The 27,963-nt window shown below is 52.7% G+C and overlaps 10 protein-coding genes across 10 annotated transcripts; 4 read left to right on the plus strand and 6 right to left on the minus strand.

Annotated features, from left to right (window-relative positions):
• Positions 1-101: 101 nt before the first annotated feature.
• Positions 102-2,013, plus strand: VE01_05179 (uncharacterized protein; the record flags this gene model as incomplete). The annotated part of the gene is made up of 5 exons (XM_018274644.2): positions 102-205; positions 258-328; positions 410-546; positions 687-803; positions 945-2,013. The coding sequence occupies exons 1-5, from the start codon at positions 184-186 to the stop codon at positions 2,011-2,013; spliced, it is 1,416 nt and encodes a 471-aa protein (XP_018129257.1). The 5' UTR covers positions 102-183.
• A 3,353-nt stretch (positions 2,014-5,366) lies between these two features.
• Positions 5,367-6,514, plus strand: VE01_05180 (uncharacterized protein). The gene is made up of 2 exons (XM_018274645.2): positions 5,367-5,660; positions 5,752-6,514. Exons 1-2 carry the CDS (start codon positions 5,574-5,576, stop codon positions 6,307-6,309), a joined length of 645 nt encoding a protein of 214 aa, XP_018129158.1. The 5' UTR covers positions 5,367-5,573; the 3' UTR covers positions 6,310-6,514.
• Positions 6,515-7,562: 1,048 nt separating this feature from the next.
• Positions 7,563-11,894, minus strand: VE01_05181 (uncharacterized protein). Its single transcript, XM_059463675.1, has 5 exons — positions 11,672-11,894; positions 11,275-11,542; positions 10,995-11,223; positions 10,031-10,945; positions 7,563-9,986 (listed from the first exon to the last, which is right to left on the minus strand). The coding sequence occupies exons 1-5, from the start codon at positions 11,830-11,832 to the stop codon at positions 7,912-7,914; spliced, it is 3,648 nt and encodes a 1,215-aa protein (XP_059319601.1). The 5' UTR covers positions 11,833-11,894; the 3' UTR covers positions 7,563-7,911.
• Positions 11,889-14,720, minus strand: VE01_05182 (uncharacterized protein). The gene is made up of 5 exons (XM_018274647.2): positions 14,517-14,720; positions 14,373-14,469; positions 13,723-14,321; positions 13,524-13,661; positions 11,889-13,474 (listed from the first exon to the last, which is right to left on the minus strand). Exons 1-5 carry the CDS (start codon positions 14,644-14,646, stop codon positions 12,453-12,455), a joined length of 1,986 nt encoding a protein of 661 aa, XP_018129170.1. The 5' UTR covers positions 14,647-14,720; the 3' UTR covers positions 11,889-12,452.
• Positions 14,721-15,227: 507 nt separating this feature from the next.
• VE01_05183 (uncharacterized protein) lies at positions 15,228-16,487 on the plus strand. The gene is made up of 2 exons (XM_018274648.2): positions 15,228-15,481; positions 15,619-16,487. Exon 2 carries the CDS (start codon positions 15,900-15,902, stop codon positions 16,380-16,382), a length of 483 nt encoding a protein of 160 aa, XP_018129169.1. The 5' UTR covers positions 15,228-15,481; positions 15,619-15,899; the 3' UTR covers positions 16,383-16,487.
• On the minus strand, positions 16,484-20,342 carry VE01_05184 (uncharacterized protein). The gene has a single exon (XM_018274649.2). It carries the CDS (start codon positions 19,380-19,382, stop codon positions 16,605-16,607), a length of 2,778 nt encoding a protein of 925 aa, XP_018129175.1. The 5' UTR covers positions 19,383-20,342; the 3' UTR covers positions 16,484-16,604.
• Positions 20,343-21,554: 1,212 nt separating this feature from the next.
• RIM1 (ssDNA-binding protein, mitochondrial) lies at positions 21,555-22,754 on the plus strand. The gene is made up of 2 exons (XM_018274650.2): positions 21,555-22,234; positions 22,289-22,754. Exons 1-2 carry the CDS (start codon positions 21,865-21,867, stop codon positions 22,330-22,332), a joined length of 414 nt encoding a protein of 137 aa, XP_018129174.1. The 5' UTR covers positions 21,555-21,864; the 3' UTR covers positions 22,333-22,754.
• On the minus strand, positions 22,655-23,816 carry VE01_10797 (uncharacterized protein). The gene has a single exon (XM_059464248.1). The coding sequence runs from the start codon at positions 23,521-23,523 to the stop codon at positions 22,966-22,968; it is 558 nt and encodes a 185-aa protein (XP_059320231.1). The 5' UTR covers positions 23,524-23,816; the 3' UTR covers positions 22,655-22,965.
• Positions 23,817-24,440: 624 nt separating this feature from the next.
• VE01_05186 (uncharacterized protein) lies at positions 24,441-25,007 on the minus strand (the record flags this gene model as incomplete). Its single annotated transcript, XM_018274651.1, has 1 exon — positions 24,441-25,007. The coding sequence occupies one exon, from the start codon at positions 25,005-25,007 to the stop codon at positions 24,441-24,443; it is 567 nt and encodes a 188-aa protein (XP_018129173.1).
• Positions 25,008-25,920: 913 nt separating this feature from the next.
• Positions 25,921-27,908, minus strand: VE01_05187 (uncharacterized protein). Its single transcript, XM_018274652.2, has 4 exons — positions 27,460-27,908; positions 27,261-27,336; positions 27,062-27,210; positions 25,921-27,001 (listed from the first exon to the last, which is right to left on the minus strand). Exons 1-4 carry the CDS (start codon positions 27,750-27,752, stop codon positions 25,981-25,983), a joined length of 1,539 nt encoding a protein of 512 aa, XP_018129172.1. The 5' UTR covers positions 27,753-27,908; the 3' UTR covers positions 25,921-25,980.
• Positions 27,909-27,963: the final 55 nt, after the last annotated feature.

Consider the following 27,963-nt stretch of genomic DNA (forward strand, 5'->3'; position numbering starts at 1 on the left):
ACGTTCCACCCCACCAAAACCTCCGATCCGGCCGGGGAAACGGCGACCGACCTCCCCCCCTCTGAAGACCCCGCTGACCCAAACGAATCGACCCCACCAAAATTAACTGACAGCACCATAAGTAAGTAAGTAAGTAATCAAGGAAGCATCCCACAACCTCCCACCACCAACGACGTCGACACAATGGAACACGATACAAAAACCCGTACGCCCCTCCTCACCTCCCTCTCGCCTGGCCATACTGACAGAAGGCAAAGCGCAATACCTCACCTCGGACCGGAGCTCCTTCGCTTTCACGTCCGCGCGATCGCGATGGCCTGTCATCTTGGTAACTACACCCCATCCCACCCCAGGTGTCAGACCCTGCATATGAGCAAGAAATAAATACTGACAGTGAGTGACGCATCAGACCGGAGCGATAGACGATGTGCACCGCGCCGTCAGCGCGCTGGAGCTGTCGCAAACGGACAAGCGGGAGGAGGGGAAGCGGATCGTGGAGGCGGTTGGGGCCCTGAAGTATGAGGTTCTGCACGATCGGGCGATGACGTAAGTTCTTTTCTCCTGCTTCTTGCGTGTTGGTTGTCGAGGGTTGTTCTAGTTGCGGGAGGAAGGGGAAGGGGACGGGAGGGGTATTGGATAAAATTACAGGGACATTGGGATGAAATACAGGGACTAATGGATAATAGGCCGCTGGAGGACGATGGAGGCAGCGATATCGAGGAATATAACAGGGAACTAGCGGCGTTGGGGGAGACGACGTGGTTGCACGCCCCGTGGCTGTTTTCGGAATGCTATCTCTACCGGTACGTCATGGACATCTACATACTCAATTCTACCGGATTTGGATAAGGGAGGTAATATGGGAGTGGAGGAAGGAGAGCGGCATGAGCAGGAGGGTCCAGAACCCGGACACATAGGACGAAACACTGACTGACACCGCACAGCCGCATCGCAACCCACTTCGCGCGCTCCACGCACTGGAAACAACATGACGTCTTCGCCCGGCAAAAGATCTCGACCTTCCGGTCCTCTCGCCCCGCCGTACTCGAGCTAGCGACGCGCTACAACGCCATCCTCAGCGACCTCGCGCGCACCACGCCCTCCGCCGAGGCGGCCTCGCTCGTCTTCACCGAGATCGCCGAGATCAGCCTGTGGGGCAACGCGACGGACCTGTCGCTGCTGACGTCGCTCTCCTACGCCGACATCCAGAAGCTGCAGGGCTCCGAGGCGCGCAAGGCCGCCGAGAAGCACATCCTCATCAACGACCTGCACGCCGCCTACGATGTGCTCCTCAAAGCGCAGGCAGCGGGCGGCGAGCGCACGGTCGACATCATCCTCGACAACGCGGGCTTCGAGCTGTTCGCCGACCTGCTGCTGGCCGGGTACCTTCTTGCGACGGGCCTCGCGACAAGCGTGACGCTGCACCCGAAATCCATCCCCTGGTTTGTCTCCGACGTCGTGCCTGCCGACTTCGCGGCCCTGCTCTCGGCGCTGCACGACCCGCGCGCCTTCTTCGAGACGGCCTCCGAGGAGGAGGAGCGCGAAGGCACCAAGCCCGCGCCGCTGGCGGACGACGAGGTGGCGGCACTCGAGGCGCTGTTCGCGCACTGGAGCGGGCTGCACGCCGAGGGCGCGCTGCGCATGCGTCCCAACGCCTTCTGGACGGCTGGGGGCAGTTTCTGGCGCCTCCCGACGAGCGCGCCGCGGCTGTATGAGGACCTGAGGGAGAGCACGCTCGTGGTGTTCAAGGGGGATTTGAATTATCGCAAGCTTGTTGCGGATGCGGCGTGGGCGCCTACGACGGCGTTTGCGGAGGCGCTGGGGCCGATGGGGAAGGCGTCGGGGGTTGATCTGCTGTCGCTGCGGACGTGCAAGGCGGATGTGGTCGTTGGGTTGCCGGAGGGGAAGGATGAGGAGTTGCGAGCTGAGCAGGGCGAGGGTGAGGGCAGACGGTGGGCGTGGAGTGGGAAGTGGGCTGTGGTGAGTTTTTCGGGGGGAAAGAAGGGGGAGTGATTGAGTGAGAGTATGCTGCTATTTTCGAGATAGAGATAGAGAGAGAGAGAGAGAGGGAGAAGGCGGAAGCCGAACGAGCGAGGCCATCAAGGTCGTCGTCGATCGTCGATATCGTTGAGCGCGTGGCTGGGCTGGCTGGCCACAGATAATCCAAACCCCTATTGCCTACCACTACCTACAAGGACCGTGACACACTCTTACCGAGTCAGAAACACCTGACCGCAACGGGACGAAACACGAGCGTGATAGGCCGACCTGGGGTGTCCCCAGCTTTCACATGCCCATCTCCGACGCGAACGTCGGGCTCCACGCAGTAGTAATATACCTCTCCCTTCGTAGAGCAGCGCCAACCCCCTCAGCCGTCACCTGTCGCCGGCCCTCAGCGCTCGGCGATCCGAGTCCGGGGGAGATTGCGATAGGCGGGTCGTGGTATGGGGGAGATTGCGATGGGCGGTTGGTCCCTCGATGGGCGGCGGTGTCAGCGCGGACTTTGGCTTGGAGGGATCGGGGATCGCCAATACACACCTACACCCGCCGTCGAGACTTGCAGAAGGGTGAAGGTTGTGTGTGGTGGGTGGTGGGTGGTGGGGATTGTAGATGAAGGAGGGGGTTTATAAATAGATGGTGTTGGGTTGGGGGGGAGGTAGATGGGGATGCGATTGGGACGGCGGTGGGCGGGTAGGCAGGATGCATGTGAGTGCGGGCGTTCCTGGAGGAGTGGAGTGGAGGAGGAGAGAGGGACTAGAACAGGAAGGGAGGGTGCATAACGGTTGTTGTTGTTGATGTTGTATGTAGTGATTTTGTTGTTGGTGATCGGCGAGACGATGATGATGGATACTCGTAGTACTTGCTGTACCTGTTTCCCCTCTTCCCTGCTTTCCGCGGCCAAGACAGTCGGGATTGCTTGGAAAGAGATAGGAAGTAATCTGAGTCTGTTTCGGTGTAATTTGCATAATCAATGCTGTGAGGATGATTGGTGGAAGGAGGCGGGTATGGAGGACGGAAGTACTATTGGAGTCTGTGGGGAGTCTATGGGGAGTCTATTGGGGTTTACTTGGTACAAGACTCGAACACAAGTAGGTGTCCTATTGGTGTGTTTTCCGAGTATCCGCAGGCATACTGTGCTACTACTACCCCATATGTAGTAGTAGGCTGGGGGTTATTCGGCGAAGGATTGAGGGGGTCCTAAACCGGCTAGGAGTGCAGGGCGGGCGGGCAGATGCAAGTGCAGGTGTCGTCGGTTGGGCCGAGGGTAAGGAAGGTAGTAAGGGGGGTAGGGTAGTAGAAGGCAGTACTAAACAAGAAAATAAGCATGTGAAATGGCGAGAGGGATACCTCTACTTTAATAGGTACTAGTAAACATGCTTTAGATGTTTAGAGTGTGCTACGGTGGCTGGGCGGTAGTCGATCTGATCTTCCGGTATGAGCAGTGTCATGTACGAGGTATGACCAGTATTATGACCAGTATTAGGCATGAGTGGTGATGTATACATGCAGGAGACGACTGTACCAGCGATGTTTGTGTAGCATATCAGTTCCTATTCATAGCGTGGCAAACCATCGACTGCATACCAGATATTAGTCGTACTGTAGCAGACTCGACATAGTGATACTTTGAGCGATCGCCACTGCACTGCCACCACTGTAAGTACAGGACTGTACCTGCTTTTATGCCGTTGTGTCCCTATTTATGTATTTCCTAGTTATAGTAGTTGTTACTGTATACAGTATGTCTCCGCGTTCCAGAACTGTCCGTTCTAACAATGGACGCCTGCCATCGCATCGCATCGCATCGCAAATCACCGAGCCTCGCCCGGTCTGTCGCCCTAATAGGCCAGCAAACATGTGATCCCTCATTTCGCAAAAGTGCGAAACCGTGCTAGTCTGGTGTTAACTCTGTTTATTCTGTTGCTCGGCGTGTGCTAAGCATATGAACTACTGCCTAAGTAATCTCCCCCGGCTTGAGCGGCTGGACTAGACACACCACCAACCGCCAACATACAAGCGAGGTACTTCCTGCAGCCACCTATTTGCCACATATTCCCGCACACATGCCAAGTACCTTTTTGCCACCCCGCCCCCCCGTTCTTTGATTTTCCCCATTGAATTCCGCCGCCGCCGTCATTATTTTCCCCATCCCCTCCAGCTCTCCCCAGCTTGTTTTCCTGTTGTTGCCACTTTTTACTTAGGGGTATCCTTAACCCTAGTACATACTGTATGCTAGTACGCTATGGTACAGGTATAGTACACTACTCTCCGCGTTCGGTAAGTAGATTAGTGTGTGAGGTATGTTAGACGCTGCGAACGGCCATGACGATTCCTATCGTCACTACGTACTGAGTGTGAGGAGTAGAGAGAGTAATACTCATATTCCAGTATTCTAGAATGGCTAGCAGTATAACCGGTATAGCACCAGTATAACCTATATAGCAAGTAGGACCTAATTACCTACCATGGGTATACTAGCTATTAATGTTTAACGGCGTCATCGTCACCCTCACCCTCACCCTCACTCCCTATCCTCGCTCGTTCCTTGGATACTGCTCATGGAAGAAGGCTCTCTACGTCATGTCGTTGTATCCGTTGCTGTGTATCAATTCTTCCATATTTCTTCCACGTTTCTCCTCTACTCACTCCATCGAGTCCGTCCCTGATTTCTCCTGATTCCCCTGCCGTCAGTCTCCTGTCAGTCTCCTGTCAGTCTCCTGTCAGCGGCTGTCAACACACGGTAAATCTCCCAGCAGCAACAGTGGCATCGGCCCTGGTCTAACCATGACAATGACAATCCTCCCTCCATACACACTGCTCGCTCGCACAGTGATTAGTTCACAACGTAAGATTGCCTCTGGAGATTCCGAGATTGCCTTCGCCCTTTCTTGTTTACATCCCCTGCGCCTTCCCCTGTGCCACCCCCTGTCCCCCGCTGCGCCGCCAAGGATTAACTTTCAGCACTGATCCAACCAGTTCCACTGTACCGCCTACTAGTACAAACTGTGTTGGACCAGTGTACCCCTCCCTGAAAGCTAATCTTGTGATACTTCATGCCGTACCACCATAACCACCAATCGTCATGTATCTTTCCTCTAATTCCCTTCTCCAGCTACTTAGCAGATGTCAGGTCTGACATTGACATTGACATTATTGACATCGCTAAACGGGGAACTTTCCCCTTCTCCTCCTCCCCCCCTCCATCTCTACCCCTGTCTACCTCTCTAGTTCCCCACACCACTGCTACTACCACATACTACTACCACATACTACTACCACCACTACCACCATCTCCCCCCGGACATCCCCCATCTCCACCCCCGGCCTTCTCACAACTCCTCCTTCCTATCCATCTCCCCCAGTCCCTCCCTTCTACCCCCCCCCCCCAAGATGTCCCCACCCGCCTCACATATATAGTCCAGCCACTCGCCGCCTCCTCTTTCTTTTCCTTTTCCTCTTCTCTCACCCACTCCAGCTTCAACTCATCTATCAAGCCTGTACAACACAAGAGTCACTCGTTGCTCATTACACACTCGTTAACTTGCGATAATCAATTCAATCAATCAATCAAGATGAAGTACTCCCTTACCTTCGCCGCTGTGGCCCTCATCGCCGCCGTCGCCGCCCAGGATGACACCCACGGCATCCCAGCCTGCGCCGTACGTTCCAACCTTCCACGTCTTCTTTCACCACCGAGAGTCACAATCCGGTCTAGTAAGGGCACTAGCTAACCCACATCCCACCCTGCAGGTCCAGTGCATCCTCGACGCCACCACCAAGGCCACCACCTGCGGTGAGAAGGAGTTCTCCTGCCAGTGCACCGCCGAAAACCAGGCCAAGATCACCAGCGCCGCCATCGGCTGCGTCCAGGACGCTTGCCAGCCAGCTGACCAGATCGCAACCCTGAGCGCCACCAAGGCCCTCTGCGCCAACCCCCCCGCCGATGAGGGTACCGGTGCATCTTCTTCCGAGGCCCCAGTGACCCCATCCTCCACCGAGGCCCCAGTTACCCCATCCTCCACCGAGGCCCCAGTTGCTCCATCCTCCACCGAGGCCGCGCCTGAGCCAACCACCACTGAGTCCCCCACTGGAGGAGCCGTAGGTGAACCCGAGACAGTGTACGTGACGGTCTGCTCATCTACCCAGGTCCCCGGCGGCGCTGCCCCTACCGGCGGAAACCCAGGAAACGGAACTGGTACCACCCCCACTGGCCCGGCCACCCCATCTTTCACCACCGGCGCCGGTGCCAAGCTCTCGGCCGGTCTCGGATCCGTCGCCGTTTTCGCCCTTGCTGCTCTCGCCTTGTAAGCGGTCTATCCTCGCGGAGGGTTTTAATTTCGGAAGGAGGGATGTTGTAATTACACTTTTTTAAGGAAGTTGGCTGTGGTGTGTTAGGAGAAGGTGACGGGTATATATATGTGGGGATGAATTGAGATGAGTTGGTAAAAACGTTGGTTTACTTATATTGTGATTGTCGTGAACTGGATTGATAATTAATACGTTATAATGACCACACCACAGTTTATTTAATGTCGGTGTGCCATGGTTTGAACTTCTCACTTTTTGAAACATGGTAACTTGGGAAGATTTGTTGTCCTCATTCAGGACAGAAGCCGTTCCGAACCGGCTTGTAAAACAAAAGTGGACGACTTCGAACCACCAAGTCATCATTCTTCAGTTCAACAACAGCCTCACCCAACTACTACAGTACGACCAACACCTATCCAACTTCGGAACTCAAGCAGCTCCCAACCAAATCAATCTCTATTCCCGAACAACACATCCCATCGACCCCGTGATCCCCACCCATCAACATATTCCTCCAGCCCGACCTCACCTCACCTCATCCCACCCCTATCCACAATATCCGCGTGCGTCTCCTACAGTCCTTGGCCGGCCCTGACTAGAACAGCGAGGCCAAGAGGTTTATATAACTTTGGACAAGCTTGGGTTAGAGGTGTGGGGGGGGGGTTCTCATTGAGCCATCTATTCCCACCTCGCTCAACCTATATCATCGCCCCTCGCAGTCCCTTCACTCCAAAGGTTTTTAAACTTCCCAATCTCACCACCCACACACCGAACCTCACAGCCTCTAAACTTCCCAATCCCATCCCCCACCGATCCACAACCCGTGTCAAGCCTGACAAACACCGCCCCCATCGTCATCCCTTTTGACATACATCCCCGCCCAAACCACCGTTCCCGAAACAGCGGGGTACAGCATCAAGACAACCACTTACCCACCCGCCGCATCGCAGCCGCCGTTTAGCCACCGTCATGTCTCTGGCGCGCGCGGGTGCGGGGGCGGGGCCGTGTGTTTCGAGGATGGACGGTATCGGTGGTTTTTGTCTCACCTGCGGGTTTTGCGATGGCGGGGTGTGTCTTGGGGGTTTGCGATGGGTGCGGGATGGGAATCGAGCGTGCGTGTCTTTGGTGTTTGTGAGACATGAGCCGTTCGTTGCTGGGTTCTTGTCTTGATGATGACGGGCTGGGGGGATTAGTGATGGCAGGTTCATTCGCACGCATCGGGAAGCGGTAGCGGCGGCGGTCGCAAAAGATTTCGTGGTCTAGACATTAAATTCCTAAATTGTTTTTGCATAGATGCAGAGGTATTACTACCATATAGTAGTATACTAGTGTAGATAGATATATATCGCTTTACCTGAGATGTGCTTGGGGTATTATATGCCAGCCTTTATCATCCAATTCCAAATTCCAAATTCCCAAAGCATTCCTTCCTTCGTCGCCCATTCCAATTCGTAAACCAAAATAAGAAAAATATCGCGCGCGCGTCCTCACCCTTGCAGACTGATAGTACCACACAGTGTACCTCTCCTCTGCTCACCCATGCTTTTCTTCCTCTACTTGCTCAACCCAAACACACCGACGGCACCATACAAGTACGTCCCCTCATCCATCCTCCTCCTCTAACCCCACCCTCCCATCCCCCCGACTCAGACCCTCCAACAGCCTTCCAATCAACCGGAAACTCACCGGCTTCGTCAAAAAATCATCAAACCCGCACCTCTCCGCCTCATCCCTATCCCTCTTACTCGCCAACCCCGTCAGCGCTACGATACGCGCCCTATTCCCCCCATGCTCCGCACGCTCCGCCTCCATCACGCGGATCGCGCGCGTCGCCGCGAAGCCATCCATGCCCGGCATGCTGATATCCATGAAGACGACGTCGAAGGGGTCCACGGCGGCACGCACGGCCGTCACGGCTTCGAGACCGTCGCGCGCGGTGATGACGATGTCGCTGGGTCGCTTGGATAGATAGCGCGTTAGCAGGAGCAGGTTGAGCGCGTTGTCGTCGACGGCTAGGATGCGGAGGGGGCGCGTCGGTACGGGTAGCGATAGCGACGCGAGGGTGAGCGGCGGCGTGCTCAATAGTGTCCGTGGGTGACATGCCGATGTGCCGTTCGTAGTGGGCGCTGGCACCAGAGCTTCCTCTTGCCGGTTTTCGGGAGTGGGGGTCGGTGGCCCGGCGGACCAGCCGAGTGAATGCTGCGTCACCGTTTCGTCGCTGGGAAAGCGGACGGGGTGTGGATTGGCGGCTTCGTCCTCGAGGGCGGCGCGGCGGGCGGGGTCGTGGAAGAGAGAGAGAATGGCGACAGCGAGCTTGAATGGGCCGGTGGGAAGGGACAGCGTCTCCGAAAGGGGAGAATCCATGTGCGTGCGTCGTGTTGATGGACGGTCGATGCGCTCCTGCAGGTTGAGGACGCGGGATGTACAGGGTGGGAGGGGGGCGTCATCCGGGCCGAAGGGAGAACACTCTCTGATGACGAAGTCTGCCTTGGCGAGGGTGGCGGCATTGGGATCTGCCATCAGCGTGAACCCGAACCAGGACTTGCAGTACCCTGCTACCGTCTTCCAAGCGAGCGAGTCGTCGCGGGTGCCGGCTGTATGAGCGGGCGCGCGCCAGATCGCGACGGATTTGCCTGGCGCGAGGGCACGCACAGCCTCGACTGCCGCGGCAGCTTCACGGTCTGGTGCATCGTGGCGGTGCGCGTGCGTAGAGCTCATCTCAGTTGAGGTGATCTCGGTATCGGCGAGGGCGAGGGGGAGCAAGACTTCGACATCTGTGCCTTTGCCGAGCTCGGACCGGATGTTTATCTTGCCGCCGAGCTGGGCGATGATGTTGCGCGTGATGGACAGGCCCAGACCGACTCCCGGGATGAAGGGGTCTTCCTGTGCAAAGGGTGTGTACAGCTTGCGCTCCATGTATTGCTTTGACATCCCACGGCCAGAGTCAATAACGTTAAGGGCGAGGATCTTCTGTCCTATCCTCGACGTCGGGTCGGATTGTCGTCCGTCGGTTTGTTTGACGCGAAGCTGAATGAGGATGAATCCAGTGTTGGTAAATTTCATGGCGTTGCTGACAGTGTTCATGATTATACGGCGTAGAGCTCCAGGGATGATCTTAAACATCCAGTCTCTGTCCTCGAAGTCGAGAATGATTTCGACTGGGTGAGCATATGGTGCATCGTGTGGGGAATCGGGGTCCGCTGTAGTATCCTCATTGCCAACGCCAGTGTAGCCGCGAGTAGCGATCAATCCATCCACGACACGCTCACAGAGGAGGGCAACATTGGCCGAAAGATCCAACTCATTTGAGAATGAACCGGACGAGTCCTTCTTCTGGAATGAGTTGATCTTACTATAGTCCAAGACATGATTGATCGTATCCAGCAGCGCGGACCCGCATGTGCGTATCGATGCCACTAACTGATCCTGTGTTTGATCAAGGTCGGAGTCGTGCAAGAATTCCGCACTGGCAAGGATACCGTGAAGAGGGCTGCGGAACTCGTGAGATATGCTGCTGATGAAGTCTGACTTGACGTTGTTGGCCATGATGGAGTCTAAGCGACTAATCTCAACCATTACAGAGTTCGACAGAGCAGATATATATGCCAACTCAGAATCGACAGTGAAGACAGGAAAAGAATTATTGCTCCAGACAAAACACCCGGAATGCCAGCGATCTGGGGCAATTAGCGACGTTACGAGGGAAGGAGAGGTCACTTACTTCCGCTTGCGTCCCACAACGGCAAGAAAATGATTTGACGAGCGCCCTGAAAAACTTTTGATAAGATGGCAGCCTCGGCCGCTTGCCTCGTAGAATCGGCGCCTATATTATAAATCGACCTCTTCCCCTCCATCGGGGTGGTTCTTTGGGGGCTAACAATGGTGTCGTCTTGGTCGAGAGAGGAAAAATATCCCTTCTCGTCTATATACCATATGTTTCCCTTTGGATACATATCAATGAAATCCTGGAGTGTCTTCCCATCTAGTGCTCTCGATCTCCGATACGCATGTTTGGAGCAGGACAACGCTGGCACTCGAACTGGCCGATACTCGTCGTAGAACCCTCGGACCTGGCCAGAGGGTATCGTAGACTTCGGGTCAATTCCCGTCATCGTCAAGTCGTTCTCGGGGGTCAAATCATTCTCAAGCTCAACGCCCCCAATCCCAGATGTTACGCTGTCGAGGTCAGGCTGAATAGGATCAAAATAGTCTGTGCTAGACTTGGGTTCGCTGGGCCCGATAGCCGTGTCGAGGAAAACAACCCCGCCGGCAGTCAATTCGAGAGACTCTCGGAGTACATAGGCTGCATGATCCAACGCCTTTTTTATTTTATCCAGCACAATTTCCGAAGCCCCCTTTTTTTTAGGCCATCCGTCTATGTCGGTATCGCCGGAGGTTGATGTCTGACTGGTGATGTTTGTCGATTCCATGCTCGAGCGCTGAGCTTCACTTTCCCCAAAGCTATTCGAGGACAACGGAAACTCCGGATTCGAGTCCGTATCTGCATCTCCAAGCCACGTCGTCCGCTCCAAAAATTTGGCCACGCCCGTGCTCATCAAGGCGACGCGGCGCCTCTCTGCTGCCTCCCTCTTACTTTGAAGGTGCTTCATTACATTTCCCGCCGTCTCAAACAAGCCTGATATTTGTGTTAGAGTGTGGCACAGAACTGAAAAGTTGTGTCTTACATTTCCTTTCTCGCACAGTAAGACCATTTGGCCGTGACTCGTTGTCAAACACGAACAAGGACCCTATATTGACCCCGTGAGCCGTGGTAATAGGGGTCCCCGCGTAGTACTTGTAGGAGGCAATTGCCCCATTGACAACGGGCTGGTGTTCATAGCGCGGGTGCGTATGAAGACCTGATACTTCAAAGCACGGATATTCCCCTTTAGTCCCGTCCATTGCCATGACATTCTGGTGGCAGGTTAGAAACGTCCACTCCACGTGACTAGGCTGATGACATACCTCGCAGAGACCTCCAGGAGTCTCGATAGTGCAGCAGCCAAACCAGTCATTGCTAGTGGTAATCTCGTTCGAAGAGCTGTCAAGGCGGGTAACTCCAGCGACGAAGTACTCAGTGGTGTTGTCTATGAGCGAGACCATAGCCCGAGTGCCACGGAGTCGCCACAAGATCAGCTCGGCATATGCACCCAGCGCCCCGTCATCGAGGATGGACTGGTTGATACCCTGGGCGCTGCCAGGCGTGGAGCCATCATCAAACGGCGCATAGAACCTATCGCGAAACAAACACCGTCAGCATAGATCGGGGGGGGGGCGGCGCGCGGACACGGCGGCAAACATCTTTGCGGCATCATTGCAGGTGCAGTTGGGCGTGATGCTTGGCGCGGGGAAGGGTACGTACTTCCTGAGCTCCTGCGCCCTCTGACTCTCGGACATAACAGCGTGCGCGGCACTCGGCCACGACTCCACGAAACTGCTTGATCGCGAGGGAGAGATAATCATACAGTGAGGACCCGGGGTGTTTTCGGGTGTGTTTTTGGGGTCTGCGTGCTGCGAAATCATCGAGTCGTCGACAGTGATGAGATCAAGCGGATATACATCGGAGCCGGGAATACTTTAGTGCGGCGTCGGGTATCGTTTGTATGGATATCGGGAACTGTAAAATGTAAAATACCACGAAGGCCCGTCTTCGTCGATAATATATAGGAGGAAATAGGAAGCAGACACGGTATTATGCATTACTTTGAGTCTATACTCTTCGCTACTGTCAATAAGAATATATAAGTGAAAAAATGGTCAATTGTGCAACAAAAAGTCTCTAAATAATATGACGACAACTCGATGCGAGCCCAAAAGGCAAAAGGCAAATGGGCAAAAGGGGCCAGACCGCAAAAGAATATGATTATATAGGCAGATATTGGTGAAAGTGGCGTGGTTCAGGCAATATCCAGCTCATTTTCCCAGCTTCTGTCAGGGCCTGAACTATCTAGAACAACCTCTCAATCAATATATATCGCGCTACAACGCGCCAAGTGCGTTTAAGTATAGTCCTCCTATCACCTCCTGTCATATCTCCAGATTAGTCCGCTTTGCAAACCTCCTAATCCCTTCTAGTCTTTTCTATTGTTTTTTTTTATCGTCTACCTCATACTGCATCGACGACGATCTCGGCCTCCCCGCATCTACAGCAGCCCCACATCCCCAAACCTCTCGCTTCCCCTCTTCACATATCGTAGAGGAATACTGGTCCCCGACAACAATCTCAGAGTGATAATAATATCGGCTTTCCGAATGGTCTCCTCTGCTTTCCTCACTGCTTTGGAATATAAGTCTCTCTTCTGCCCCTTCGTCATGTGCTCAACCTCCTCATCGCTCGCCCACTCTCGCACGTCCAGCTCCACAGAGTACTCCTGGAATACCGCGGCTAGTACGGCGGTTATCTCGACCTGTGCGAATCGGCGCCCAGGACATCCGCGCGGGCCCTCTGAGAATGGGATGAAGGCGCCCTTGGCCGGCCGGAATAGTGCAGATGAGTTATCGTAACTCACGCTCTCTAGTTCATCAGGTTGGTCAGATTCCCTGTTCACACCCAGGGGTGCGCGGTGTGTGGGACCCTTGGCTGTCTCGCTCTCCGTGGCATCCCTGTGGTACTCGGAGTCAAGCAACCACCGCTCAGGTACGAAGTCGTTTAGATCGTGAGTCTTCCCTGTAAGCTTCGACGGCCGATGTGGGTAATTCTTAGGGTCACGGCCGGTCCCCACAGCGTCCATGTGCATGAACGTGCCAGGGGGGACCCGCAGAGCTTCCCCATTTACAGTAACAGTTTGCATTGTGCCTCCCTTCTCCTTAGACAGCGTATGCTTCGGTATGGACACCACAGGCGGCATCAGCCGCATTGCCTCGTTTTGCGTAGCGCCGACCATAGAATTGAAAAGACGATTCATCGTCTCGGCATATGTCCAGGTGTCGGGGTCTGATTTGCCAACAATATGGTCTATGTCGGCGTGAAGTAAGCGCTGCGAGTCGCGGTTCATGGCGAGGAAGACCATGGAGAAATGCAGTATGTTGGCAGACGTCTCGTGGCCTGCGAAGAGGACAACGAAGGCGTTGCCGGTGATTTCGGAGAGAGAGAGGGAACCAATTTTCTCAGCGGCAGGCTTCTCGTCGAAGCCGGGGGAGGTATTTAGGGCGGAGACGAGGGGTTCTGTTCTGGTTAGTTTGTGTAAATAGGTAAGGGGATCTAGATGACCCACTCAGGACATCCATCGTGTGGGTGTCTGTCTCGCCGGTCTCTAGTCGTTTGAATTTATACTCTACAAGCTCGATAAAATAATCACTGAGCTCGAGGAATGACGCGTAAATTTCCTGGGTTATTTTCATTGGGAGAATCTCTATGGATGGTTAGAATTCCGAAACTACACCATAAACTCCATGGGGAGAGAGGAGACAAACTGATAAGCCACATCGGCAGCACGGCAACCCATAAGAAACAATCCTGGAACAAATCCACCGTATACTTAAATGGCAACTTGTGATTCGCATTCAACTTCTTCGTGTTGAACCCTGGCACCGTCCGCGTCCCCAAGACACTCTCATCCTCTCCTGGCCATGTCTGCGGCACACCAAACGCTGCACCGCAAATCACGTGAAGGGCCAACATCGCCATGTGCGGCGCGACATCTCGCACTGTCAAATCGATCTGTGAGTTGCCATCCATTGTGGCGAGGTAGCTGAATAGTCCCCGCGCCTGGCGCACGGACTCCTCGAAGACGAGCGCGTTGCTCTTCTCGTTGAAGGATGGCCCGACTATGCGGCGGTGGCGCTTCCACTCCTCCCCTTCGCTCGAGAGCATGTTCTTGCCGTAGACCTCGACGACATGGTACAGGTGGATGGGTTTGAGGAAATCGGACTTCCGCGCTGTGATGGCGGCGTTGAATTCGGCCGAGCGGCTGCTAATGTACATCCCATACGGACTAACAACGAGAAAGACGGGAGCAAGCTGCGTTGCCGTCTCGTCTTGGAAGTGCCATTGGAAGTATGTATAGGCGATCCTGTGCGTGTTAATAGTGGGCTGGTACGTGGTAGGATTGGGGAAGGCGCACTTGGTGGTGATGCGATTTTTGGCGCCGGGAATCATCTCATACAGAGGGAGGGCAATCTTCTGAAATGCAGTCCAGAAGTTACCAATGTGATTGAATGCTATGAGAATTAGCATAATGTCTCGTACATTGGGGGGAGGAGCTCACGGAGCACTACATAGGGAATGTTGGTCGTCTTCGCGATCGCGATTTGCCTTCTCAGGGCCAAGTACCGCTGCACGCAGCTATAGGCCACAATGGCCACTATGGCGAGAGCAATTGGTAGAGCGCGAGACATTATTGCTCTGGGATTTCGCTCTGGCAGCTTCAAGGGGGTTTCTAACAGAACAGGGAGAACAGAGTCGCGATAAGTTCTGGTGTGTGTTGAGGTGCAATGCTTGTAATCCGTCAGCTTACGGGACAGGGGTGTTAGTTCGAGTTCCTTGCTTGCAGATCAACAAATAATCTTCGCTATAATTCAATATCTCACACAAATAGTGACCCTCTCAAGCGTAAATACCTATGATCGGAGATGTCTATCTACATATATTTGGGTTCTTAGGTACCGATTTTATGACATCGGGGTTACAGGAGAGATGTTGGGAAACTTTGGGTGGATTTAGTAGATATGATAGTATCGGGGAATGAATCATCGCTTTCTCCTGCCGAGCCATCTTTCTACACTGCGTGTGTATGTGTATGAAAATGCGAATAGTATAATTGTAATTGTAATTGGAGTATAAAAATGAACATTGTGTGCATATACAGTCATGAGAATGACAAGTCATATATTCCCGTCGCTTATACTAAACTCGTGAATGCCATAGTGTAGTGTAGGTATATGCTGTTAATTAGAGGTAAATCTTCGTGCCCTCCTATCGACCCTGAACGCCTCGCGGAAATCTTTATTTCCTTGGTGAGGATTATATGCGAGTCTGTAATTAAATTACCTTGCCTAATCTGCCTCTCTGCTCCCACCTCCGTCGACCTGTTTTACAACATGGTCTCGGCCAAGTTTGCTCTCTGCCACTCCCAAGTGAGCTGCCTCCGGATGGCCTCTACGCTAGGATTTGGTATATGCTGCCGTAGCAACTCATGTGGAGTTCATGATTACTATATCCTGTCTAAACAACGTGAGTTGAGTCTCTGTAAACTTGGGTGGGGACGGAGATGTCCTCTTTGAACTTATATAATTAGCGTTATCTCACAGAGGCCACCTCCATGCTCTCAATCTATCGACATTCCAATCATATATTAACACTAACTACAGGATACATACCAACTCCCTGAATATATCCCAATGAAACATTTCATCACTCAGAATACTGCTGAGCCGATGGGTGTAAAAGAGTGTCGATGGGGTGCGCAAGATACGCAACTGATACTAAAGCACGCGGCTCGTGCAAGGTGTCGAGTTTCTCCATCACCAGATCAGCGAGAGAAATCTGGAGATGTGTGTTCCGGGGGAAGGCATAGATGCCGCAGTAGCCCAAGGAAAGATTGGAAGGCACGTCTTGAAGGTGACAAAGGAAACGCTGCAACGAGGGCGCGATGAGGGCAGCCACAGACGAGTCTAGGCAGTTATACTTCCGCTCCTTGCTCACGGACGACATACTGTACTACCTATTTTCGGCGCAGTTCAGGAGCATCAGCTTCCCGTTCATATTCCATCGAGGAATCCGTCGAATTGCAGCGGAGGAAGCTCTTCGTCGGGATCTCCATATCTTCACCACGTTCGTTGCAAGGACATTGATATACGATACATATCGTTTATGTCTTCAAATGGACGCAAGGAAACCGACTCTGGTCCGCGATGACTCCCTAATTTCACACGAGGCAGTTCTTCTCAACTACAAGGCTATGGTAGTCTTCAGCCCGTTAGGACATATGTCGGGGACTCTCGAGACTCTTCCAGCGAATCCGGAGCTATTGCTGAAGTATCAGGGCTGGAAGCCGAAAGCGCACCCTGGCCATACGCTCCCCCAGTACAGCCCGAATATGGACTTTTCGGACTGGTTGTCATTCAACTACTAGCGGCAAAACTTTCTCGATATACTTGAGATTCTCGATACATTAGGAGAGTTAGTATCATCATCCACACTCACGCGGAGGAAAAGACCAGCATTGACTTAATGCCCTTAAGTTTAATTACACTATTCATTATCTATTATTAGATATCCCAATTCATACACCCACGCCTGTGATAAGATATCAATCCCACCCATCCATATCCACAAAAGCAAAATACAATTCCCTTCAAACCCCTACCTTCCCCTCAGCCATCAACTTCCTCAGCCCATCCCTATGGACCCTCCCCGCTCTACCTTCTCTCAAGCTCCTCTCCGCCCACACCCCCTCCGCAACCCTCTTCCGAATTTCCTCATCCTGCTTCAGTCGCGCCACCCTCATCTTCTCCTCCATCAACTGCCGCCTCCTCAAATCAATCACCTCCAAATCCCCCATCTCCGGCCTCAACACACCCTTATTCAGGTACCCAAGACTATTCCTGCTCCCCTCATTCCTCGCCATCGCCTCCTGCTGCTGTGCACTCCCCGGCAGCGACAGCATCGAGCCATACCCCGCCACCGAACCCACGCTAGAGACCCGCGACATCGCGGTTCCAGGGCGCATATGCGGCGACCAGAGCGGCCCGATCCCGTCCTCTGTCGGGCTGCCCATCAGCGCACCCCCAGGGCCATAGGCTGCGCTCGACGAGGCGCGGTAAGCGCGCGGCGGCGCAGCGAGAGACTGTATAGAAGTGGAGCGCGAGATGGCGTGCGGGAGGGCGGGATGGCGCATAGAGGTGCGCGTGCTGCTTCGCTTGGGCGACTTGGAGTGGATGGATACGCCCGCGGACTGGGGACGGATAGGGGACGGGGCGACCGAGCCGGTGGTCGCGGTTTGGGTCAGGGCTGCGGGGTTGACAGGGGCGGGGGATTCGGCGAGTTCGATGGAGGGGGAGGGGGATGTTGGGGTGAGGGGTGTGGTGTCCTCGATAGGGAGTGCGGCGGGGGTCTCGGCCAGGGACAGGCGTTTGGCCCATTCTTGTGTGCGGAATGTTGTTGCGACCTTTGGTGGTGCAGGTGGGAGGAGAGATTTTCGTAGGGAAGGTGGTGGTGAGGGCGGTGCGGTTTCAGAGGGTGGCATTTCAGAAGGTGGCATTTCAGCTGTTGCCTCTTTTGTCTGGTCGTCGAGAGGCGAATAAGTGGTCTCTCCATCTTCACCAACAATAATCTTATCAAGTATCATGCTCGCCCTTGGTGTGCCTGTTGGTAGACTCCTGAGGTCGTCGTAGTCGGCCTCTGAATCGAGATAATCGAGCGTAGCTGCAATACTGGATGAGCGATCCCAGTCATCCATGTTGTCTGTCAGTCTGTGCTTCGATGGCGATTTGGATAGGCGGTGTTGCGAAGTCGATGTGTTATGTGATAACCTATGCAGTATCTTTGAGCTGGAAGAGAGGTGCTTCTGTGACGCCAAAGAGCTGCTGGACAGCCTATTCAAAATCTTCGATCCTGTGGAGAGGCGTTGAGAATTGCGACGTGAAACAGATTCTTCGTCTGTCGGTGACTGCGGGTCGAGAGATTGGGATTTGCGGTTTGATATAGAGGTCTGCCTCGAGACAGATCCCTCGAGGGCAGCAAGGGCTTCTTCATCACGCGATATACGCCTGGCTGGGTTACTCTCATGCACGCCAGGTGTCAGACCTCCAACGTCCATTGTGCTGCCATCTGTGCGACTGATACTACCCTCAGTTGGGCTTGGCAGATCCGACATCTCGATTCCATCCATCTGGACGGTTATCTGTGGCGTAGTCTGCCCTTTCCCGCTCATGGTACCAATCCCGGAATCCACGGAGAGGTAAGTTTTCGTATCATTATTGCCATCACCATAGACAGCTTCCCATTGCTGCCTCGTGCGGGTATTCTCCCACTCCACTCGTCTCCCAACCATCTCCTCTTCCCTGTCCAAACTCTTCCTCTTCTCGGCCTTTGCCGCCGCCCTGCGGTCCCTACGCTTTTTGATGAACTTCCACAGCTTCATCTGCGTCAATATCCCTACTGCGGTGATCATGATGACTCCGGCAATCTCAACTTTAATGCCGCGTGTTACGGGGTATGTGTTGGTATCCAAGGGAAAGACGTTATCATTCAATCTCCAAATGTAGACCCAAAACTCCTTCAAACCAGCACGCGAGAAGCAGTCGATACCTAGAATGATAACAGTAGCACCGCCAAATGCAAGAGACGCTATGAGGCCGTAGGGCTTGGTGAAGGGGATATATGCCGTGGACCAAATCGCAGCACTAAAAGCGACAATAAAAATGGTGATTGAGGTTGTAGAAGTAAGCAGGCCGCCGGGCTTGAGGACTAATAGCCACATTGAGAGGCAGAATCCGCCAAGAAGGCATCCGAAGCCTTCCGTCAAATCGGGAAAGAACATAGCGCCCGCACCGAATACTATACCGGTTGCAGTGATGGCGACAAGATAAGCGCCTTGAGTAGCGTCAGGAACGGCAGGATTCATGACGTAGAGGATCAAGACTGTAACTGATAGGCTGCCCAGATATGCGGCAGAGAGGAAAACGTATATCAGCCTATGCTGTATGCCGACGAATGCAAATACAGTGCCGCTTATAATGAGAAGCGCTCCTCCAACGCCGAATGCGGGCGTTATTCGAGGCTGGAGGGGAAGTGGATCGGGAGCCGCCGTCTTATAGTCTGATGTTCGAATGGCGTCCGCGGCGCTCGTAGCTGCGGGAGCGGATGTAGTCGTCCGCGAACGTGTTGAGGTTTTAGTGGTGGAAGTGCTAGAGCTCATCGATGTCTCTAAAGACAGTGAGGTCATTGAAGCTTCGCTTTTGGTGGTGCTAGGTTCCGCAGTGGCCGTGGCTAGATCCGGTAGGTCTGAAGGACCCGTGTCTCGCCCTGATAGACCATCCTCTCGGCGTGGTATGGTGGTGTGGGCGCTGATTAGACCAAAGTAGAGGCCGTATAAAACAATGACGCAGAGTAATGAGCGGAAGGAAGCCATAATGGCGACTAGTTGGAACCTCTATCGAAAGAGTGATGAAGGAGGAGCCAAAATAAAAGAGTGTATTACCGAACGAAGGTCGACATATAAGGGTGTACGTCAGAGACGACGAACAAACAGGTGTCTGGGGTGTGCGCTCTGGATAAGGAAAGTGAGAAAAGCGCTCAACAGGAGACGCAGGAGTGCATGGTGTCTCTCCTCTGCAATCCCTTGACCCCGACGAATATGACAAGAAGAAGATACCGCACACGGAAGCACTGAAACGAGTGACAGAATCAACACGTCAGAAAGACGCGAAGAAGAAGTTGACAAACCTTGGGGAGGACATTGGAAGTAGTCCAGTAGCAAGCAAGGTACTGCGGCGGGAATGCTCGGGCCACCACCCGATTCATTAGGAGTTCCATGGTGGGGGGAGGGGCCAAATTCGATCAAAAACCGATCGCAGGATATGACAATGCTTGGTTTGACGCAGAGTTTGATCTGCTTTCAGGCACGCAGGGATGCTTGAATGAGCCCTGTAGCGGTGCCGTGGTGGGCTGGATGGGACTGGATGGGGCGCTTGGTGCCAAGTAGAGCAGGCTAGTACTCTAAGTCTAGGACAGGGCAGTGGAGCACATCAGCCATGCGAAAATCGGCGATAGACTGGTGTAGAGTACTCTAACTCTACTTCAGTCAGCCGGCACAATCGGCATGCCGGAAGCGTGTTGAGAGTGTCGAGAAGGGAGAGGAGTTGGGGTTGAGGGTTGATATTGAGACGCGGATCCATTGGATGTCGTGCTTGCCTTGAGGGATACTGCCGTGCACAGTTTTGTCATGGTAATTGCCTGTATAGCAGCAGTGATCTGGGGGTACACAGCGGCAATGGGGGAGTGGTGGTGAGACAACAGCACCGAGTATGTGAGACAGCAGCAAGACACGCATTTTTCTTCAGCTCCACTGACTTTGGAAAGTACACACAAGTATACAGTATGTGGTCTGTTTCTCTCCCCTCCCTGCCTCCTGCCTCCGGGATCAAGAAAGAACATCCGGATCAGCGCTAGGAAGAGCGGCGGCAGGAATGGGCCAGGAACCAATATTGCGTGGCCTCCTCCTCCCCGTGCGTGCTCTAGTGCCATGGAGTGCTCTAGCCGTCCATGACATATGGCATATTAAGTCCATATTAAGGTGATTCTTGAGCGTGAGTGGCCAGGCGTAGGGAAGGCGTCACAGGGGGGGCGGTAAGGTAGAGCAAGGGAGGGGGAGGAAAGTGGCACGGGTGGGAAGGAAATGGCAAGGAAAATCGGAGGAAAATAGGAAATGACAGGGAGAGTATGGCAAGGGAGTGGGAACGTGGATATCCTAGCGATGATTTGTCCAAATGCAGGTATAAGGAGAGGAAGCTAAGGTGGGGGTTACTGTACTAAAGTGAGATATTGTGCAGCTACTGGAGTGCTAATGTACAGCTAAGCACATCTAAAGGCTAAAGGGGCTAAAGGGAGGAGCAAGCGAAATGAGGTGCACAGAGGATTTGATAATGTTACAGTGTTGTTCCAGTGCTGTACATGTACAGCCAACAACTAGGAACGCGACAAGGAATAGGAACAACTAGGAACAACTTCCTATGAAGTAGTTGTTGGCTTCCTTGGCAGCCGCGACCAACAACAACACGGCGGGCGTTCAGCACCGCGTTCAACACCGCGCGTCGTGGCGTCGTGCACGCCAACATCACGCTCCATCACACTTTCCATCTTCCATCACACTCCGCCACGCTCTGGTCCAACCAACTTTCCAAGCGGCTGGAAATGAGAATGGGAAGGAGCCAGTACAGAGAATGCAGAAGAGCACTCTCTTCTCTTTCCTCTCTCCTCTCTCCTCCACGCCCCACCGTTCATTCCGATAATTCAAATCTCGGGGACTTGTGATCACCCCGAAAAAAAATCCGCTGAATGTTCCATAAATGTTCCAGCCAGAGACAGCCAAGCCATCATTTTCGTGCATTCATACTTTTCATGCCTTTCGTAGGGGAGATACATATGCAAAGGCAAACTATTACAGAGTACCGCCGTGGAGAAAGAGCGAATAGGGGCTGAATGCGGACACATACTGCTCTCAGCCTTGTCTCCCAGCCTCGTCCCTAATCTAATCTTAAAAATCGACTAGCCCCATTCCCAACCACCCACTTTCTTAAACTCACCCACTTCCCCCAATGTCTCACGTGACCCCTCCCAATCTCCTTCTCCGTCCACTAAGCGACCATCCTTACTCCTACCTACCCGTCTCCGTCCACGTGACCCTCCCAATCTCCGTTCACCGACGTTCACCCGACGGATCAGCCATCTCCGTCTCACGTGACCTCCTCTCCACAGCCCATCGTCCCAATCGAGACGAGACGCGCGCGAAGCCCCAAAACGCGCCTGAGCTCATCTCACCCTGACAACACCAACCCATCAACCACCGCCGCAAATCAACCCACCACCACCATCTCCACCACCTACACGCAAACATGTTCTCCCGCACCATTCTCCGCGCCCCGCGCGCCTTTGCCACCACCCCCCTCCGCGCCTTCAGCACCACCCCCGCCCGCCCCCTCGCCAAGCTGCAGCTCATCGGCCACCTGGCCGGCGCGCCGGAGCTGACAGCCACCTCGACCGGCAGCGAGATCGTCAAGTACAGCCTGGCGACGAGCAGCGGCCCCAGGGACAACAGGCAGACGAGCTGGTGGAACGTGGCTGCCTTCATTGAGGCGGGGCCCAGGAGGGACTTTTTGTTGGCGCTGGATAAGGGGACGCTGGTTTATGTGGAGGGCGACGCGAGGATGGATCAGTATACCGATGCTGAGGGGAAGGAGAGGAGGGCGTTGAATGTTGTGCATCGTGAGTTACTCTGGGTGTGTGGCGGGTAACAGGAGGGTTACTGACGTGATGTAGGCTCTGTGGAGATCCTTAAGAGACCGACTTCGAGCGAGGAGTAGATGGTTGAGACGATTAGGAAGAGGGCAGGATGACATGGATGCGCGGGAGATCTCCCCTCTAGGATTTTCGAACGAGGAAATGGCGAACAGCGAGTGCGGAATATAATGCATCTCGACACCCCCGGCTCGGTATAGAGAGGGATGAGTAGATGGATAAACACGGGAGCGGCGGCAGCATTTCCTTACATGTATGATATAAGGTATGGACGAGTCTCGGCGCGGGAGTATGTATAAGGAATACCTACCAATCAGAAAACTTTCATTGCATTCTACCTTCTACCTTCTACCTTGGCCACGCAACCTCATTTCACAACGCGCGCAGCTCTAATTGCATTTTTTTTGGTGGAAAACATCCTTTCATTGACTCTGGTCCTCTAATACACATTATAGGACTAATAATACAATCTTGACCAGAGCGGAGGATTCCAATTTTCTGCGCAGTTTTTGCATCCCATTTGTAATGACAGTGCGTTTCCTTTACGTATTATTCCCTCGTGCTCATTACCTCTTGTCAATTCCACCGTTGCTATCGCAGTACATGCACGCAAGACATTTCCGGGTCGATGTTGAAGTCGAAATCATCCCAAATCATTGGGAGATGTCCCAAGAGAAAACACAAACGCTGAACCATTCCTAGCTAAGAAGCTTGATTGGTTGATAGGGAGTGTTCAAAGATTCCCGAAAAGAACATCCAAATGCTGTACCATCTTCAGCCAAGAAAGTCCTAACTGATTGGGTGGCTAAACCCAAACGCTGAACCATTTCCAGCCAAAAAGTTTTGACTGGTTGGTTGGCTGGGGTGGGTGAGAGTCTACGGAAAGAGACAATCCCCAAGATTGACACGAAGAATTTGATGAGCTCGCCGTCCTCATTCAGCCCGAAAATTTTCAAAATAAAATCCCAAGTCGATGTTGATGTCGAGTCATCCCCGAGAGGGAGACGTCGTGGGAAATCCGAACGCCAGAAGTTCTTAAAAACAAACCAAGAGAAAAAATGCAAACACAGAATCATCCAAGATATCCAGAAGAAATGCAAATGCTGAATCAGTCCCAGCCCAGAAGTTTCTAGCTGGTTAGTCGGAGGCCAAGAGAGTTTGCTGAGGTGTTTCTGGAACTTGACAAGGATAGGAGAAGTAAGGAAAGTGATGAGCTTTTCCTCCTCTTCACTCCTCTTCAGTCGAACCGTTTCCATCCTTCCAATTAACTATACTTATTCCAAAAGTATATCCGGGTTATTCGTATTAATACCTATCGTCGGGCTTCGATTTTTTTGGGGCGTTGTCGAAGTTGTCGAAGTTGTCGATGCGATTTCGTTCGTTTCCAGTTTCAAATTCTGCCAATGCTGCTGATGCCGTTCATGGCATGGCCTGAGTATGGATCGGTGACGCACAAGCTGCTGCTTCCAGTGTACAAAGGCGGGTTGGCGTGTGCGTTTGCCAATGTCCACAAGAGGTAGGGGTATTTTTTTCTTTTTTTCTTTTTTTCTTTTTTTCTTTTTGGAGTGTGAATTTGTTAGTTTGCAAAATGCAAAGGAAAATGAATGCGTTGCGTTCGTCCAAAGCCAAGAAACAATTTGTTTTCAAACGAGCAAGTTGGTTTCAAGAAGCAATACAGGTTGTGTTATCCAAAGTACAGGACGCAAATATTTTGGCGATTGTTTGGTAGTTTTCCGAGTTTTTTTTCTTTTTCGAGGTTAGAGTTTGTTAGATTTCAAAATGCAATTCCGCAGTACGTTTCCCAATATCCGAGCAGCAAGTTTTTTAAGAGGCGTATTAGTTTGCAAGATGCAGTTAGATGTTGTCGGCGTCGTCCAGTGGCAGTCGCTCGCGTGGTTGTCGAAGTTGGGCCGGCGTTATTTTCTCCAGTTGCCAATCCGCTCTCCTAAGGGCTTCGTGGCACACCATCCATCTCTCAGTCGGCCGATATATAGAAACAAAGCCGAACACAACGCCGCAACTCCTCTACCCATCTGTCGAATCATAAATTATTTCTTGCCGCCCGTCTCCGCCTGGCCTCCCTTGTACCCCCGCCAGTGCCAAATCTGCGCGGCATTTTTTCATGATCCGGTAATCCCCAGCTCGTCAGCGCCCATTTCGATTTCCGGAGGGGTTAAAACAGCAACGTACAGCAAGACAGTTCCTTACGCACGCTCTGGGGCGCGAGCTCTACCTTCAGGTCGGCAATTATAGCCTTGCAGATCTCACGCGACGTCATTGGTTCGCCCCGTTGTGCCAAAACCTCCTCGATATACGTCCTCGTCACCTTTTTAGCTTTCACCGGGGAGCTTCCACGTTGCGCGAGGTGCTCCGGTGATGGTTTGCTCATAGATGCAGCCATCGCGAGGTGATCTGGTCCAGAAAGAGGAACATCAGGCGAACTCATCGAGCCTGTCGATGAAGGCGGTCTCACGTCGGGGAGCGGTGCTCGCCCGAATGTTGGTCCCGGTGATGAAGACTGCGAAGACGGCGCGATGGGGAAGCCAATGACTTTCGGATGCCCAGCGAACCTGGACCCATGTTCAGACTCTGGGGTTACTTCTTGGTTTAAAACGTAACCGATATCCATTTTGCTTGGCCTCGATGCCAATCCAGAGGTGCCGGAGGTATCAGTGGCTAGCGGCGCGAGACGAACGGAGGGCCACTGGTCCGGGCGAGAATGTTTTGAAACCACGGCCATGAGGGCGATTAAAATGAGAAGCTCACAACTACAGAGTCTTGAAAGGCGGGTATAGGGAGTGTATTGTTGCTGGTTTGATAGTTGTTGATGGTGTTGACTTTGTTAAGATACTGCGTCGGAATATCGAATTGTGGGTGAGGAAGGAAGGAAGGAACAGTTGAGAGTTGCCCACAGGCTTTCTACTGCGGGATTCTCATTCAGACTGGGCTATAACGACCCCGACAAAGGGGTCTATATTTCCATTTCGACTACTAAATGACGCCAACGTTAGACCGGACTTATGGCTTGGGCGAAAGAGGAAAGGAGGGTGGGCTGGTGGTCAAGACAGACGATACCAAAGCTGATGGTCCTCGCTGCAATGAGAACGGTATCCGCCTAAAGCTGGCGTGTAGAGTCTGAGTCAAGTCTCTGCACGCCAGCTTCCAGTCAAGTCTGGAAGTGACTATTAAATCGAGCTATTGCGGCGCTTGGAGTCTAGTACACATCCCTGGCTGCGGTACCTGGTTTGAGACGCCTTTTGATCTGTGGGATTTTAAGGAGTTCGGTCGGTGGAGTAGCTAACATTTGGGAGACTCCAGCCAATACCTTGCCTGCAGATGGAGAGCAAAGGATCTGTGGAATATCACAGGGGTATGTCCGTCGTGGGATTCTTCAGTGATAGCGAAATAAATGACAGAGAAAGACCCTTCCATCCATACCCTTCAGTTGAGGAGCAAGGGAAAGAGCAATCACGGTCGTTCTTTCCATGAGTAGAGATTAAGGAGACTCAAACTGAGATCCGAGGGGCTTGGTTTGTGGAAACAACCACTGGCGGTTGGCGCCGAAACCTTAAATCGACCAGATCCTTTTAGTTGGGACGCCAATTTTGTAGTCCAGGTGCTGCTAGAATTATGACGATGGAAAGTATCTAATAAACCATTTGTATCATTATCTCAGTTATACTCTATCGATCATTTTCAGCAGGCTGACATGCTCAGTTAAGCCAAACACTGTCCATAGCACCAAATCCAGCAGCTACTCCGCCCTCTTCGCTCTGATCGCCCTTCGTTCTGAGCAAGTATCCTCCCCCCTCATTGCTCAACACGTCACCAGTTTCCTGGTTCCAAAGGCAGGTGCCATACACGCCTAGCTCGCATATGACACCTCCCTTCTCCACCTCACCGTTACGTAAAATCAGGTTCTGCACTGGCGGCGGCGTGATGATCTCCATTAGAATGTATGACTTCCAGTGAGACTCAGGCAGGGACCGAAGGAACCCTGGGATGGCAGAGCGATAGATGTTGTTCCCACCTCCCTCGCGCTGTGGTTTTAGCACGTATCCTTTGCACTTTTCCTCGTCCAGTGCCAGCTCTCGGGCTGAGAGGCCGGCTGGAGTTTGATCGAGAGGATATATGTTGGTGAACGTTTCTTCAAGGCTGGTACGAGTCGTAGAATCGGGAATGAATTTTGAAAGGATGGAAGTCGCGGGGTTTTCAACTGGAGTAGCAAGGACTTGCTGAACTTTCTTTGCGCCAGCTAGCTGGGTCAGTATCGAGGGACACTTTATGGCATTTGAACGCTCTATGTGAAGGCGTGCTTCCCATGCTGCCTTATTTGGATAGTCCGACGGGCCGTAGGCTGATCGGAAATAGACAACAGCCACTTCATATACTTCAGAAGGTGAGTGAGGTGGCCGGTAGAGAAGCTCGCGGCGCGTGGTAGATTCCAAGGTGGTGTCTGCTAATATCCTGGAGAACGGAAGGCGGAACACCCGTACATTGTCAGAGTTCATTTCAATATCATATTCTAGATGGCGCTGGTCGAATATATTTCTTTCTTGATCTTGGACAACGAAGAGGATGCAAGTCTGGTGCTTTGCGGCAGACTCTCCATAAGCTTTGAAGGCTGTACGGAGCCCTGAGCCAAGCGTCTCTGTGCTTGCATTTTCGGGCAAATTACGGCCATCTTTCAAGGTATCGTCAACAAGATCGCCGTACGCAGTTCGGGCCAAGTATCTTCTCGCCGTCAGTGATGGCCCTAGATGTTGGGGAAAGAGGGGCACAAATCCAACCTACCTGTGCAGCTTTGAAGTTTGCGAAGAGAGGCCACCAAAAGATGAGGCTATGGTGTTAAACTCGACTTGTTTGATATGCGGCGTCGAATTTGGTCTTTCAAGGTCTTGATGCACCATATAATCGGAGCGAAATAGCCCCAATGAAAGTTTCTTCAGCTAAATTAGAATCTTCATGGTTCTGAAAATAAGAAGCAAGGTACCTGGCTATATCCTTCCCCCTTCACCTTGAGATGAACTTTCCAAAGTTCAGCAATAAATTCGTCCACCTCTAAAATCCTGCTTCAGGTTAGGACCCGTGCAAAGTATAATTTCTAGCCAACGAATTGTCCGAAAGAATATGGTTCGGCCAGAGCAACCTTCTCAGCAACAAGGAATGGAACTCAATTCAAAATGGCTTACTCTTCTACAATACTCGCCAAAAACCCCTCATCCCGAGAAATCGAAGCATAAAGCCCATTATATGCTGTCTGCACAGAGCTAGCCTGCTTAAAGCAGACTTGGGGAAATGGACTGGGCAATAACGTGACTGGCGCAGTTGTTGCCAAAATGCCATGAGGGTCTGACTCCGAAGCAACAAGAGCCGGCGGAGGCCTCACAGCCAGTCCATGTGCAATTGACCAGTCTTTAACCAGCGTAGTAATGTGTGCAATCTGTTCCGGCGTCGGCTCTCGACGGTATGATTTGTAGACCATCGTTTAAATCAGCGCAAAACCCGGCTCGTTGAAGCTGTAGTGGAAAGCAACTGTTTGAAGGAAATAACTTCAAAGTGAAATTGAAGTGAAATTGAAGTCAAATCCAGGTAATGTTGTATGAATAGATAAATAAATAGCATGCATTTGTAATCACACGGATCGATTGTGTGAGAGAGAGATATTCTAGGCTTAGAAGTAAACCAATGTGACT

This window comes from Pseudogymnoascus verrucosus (assembly GCF_001662655.1).
Source record: "Pseudogymnoascus verrucosus strain UAMH 10579 unplaced genomic scaffold scaffold_30, whole genome shotgun sequence".
Classification (NCBI taxonomy): domain Eukaryota; kingdom Fungi; phylum Ascomycota; class Leotiomycetes; order Thelebolales; family Thelebolaceae; genus Pseudogymnoascus; species Pseudogymnoascus verrucosus.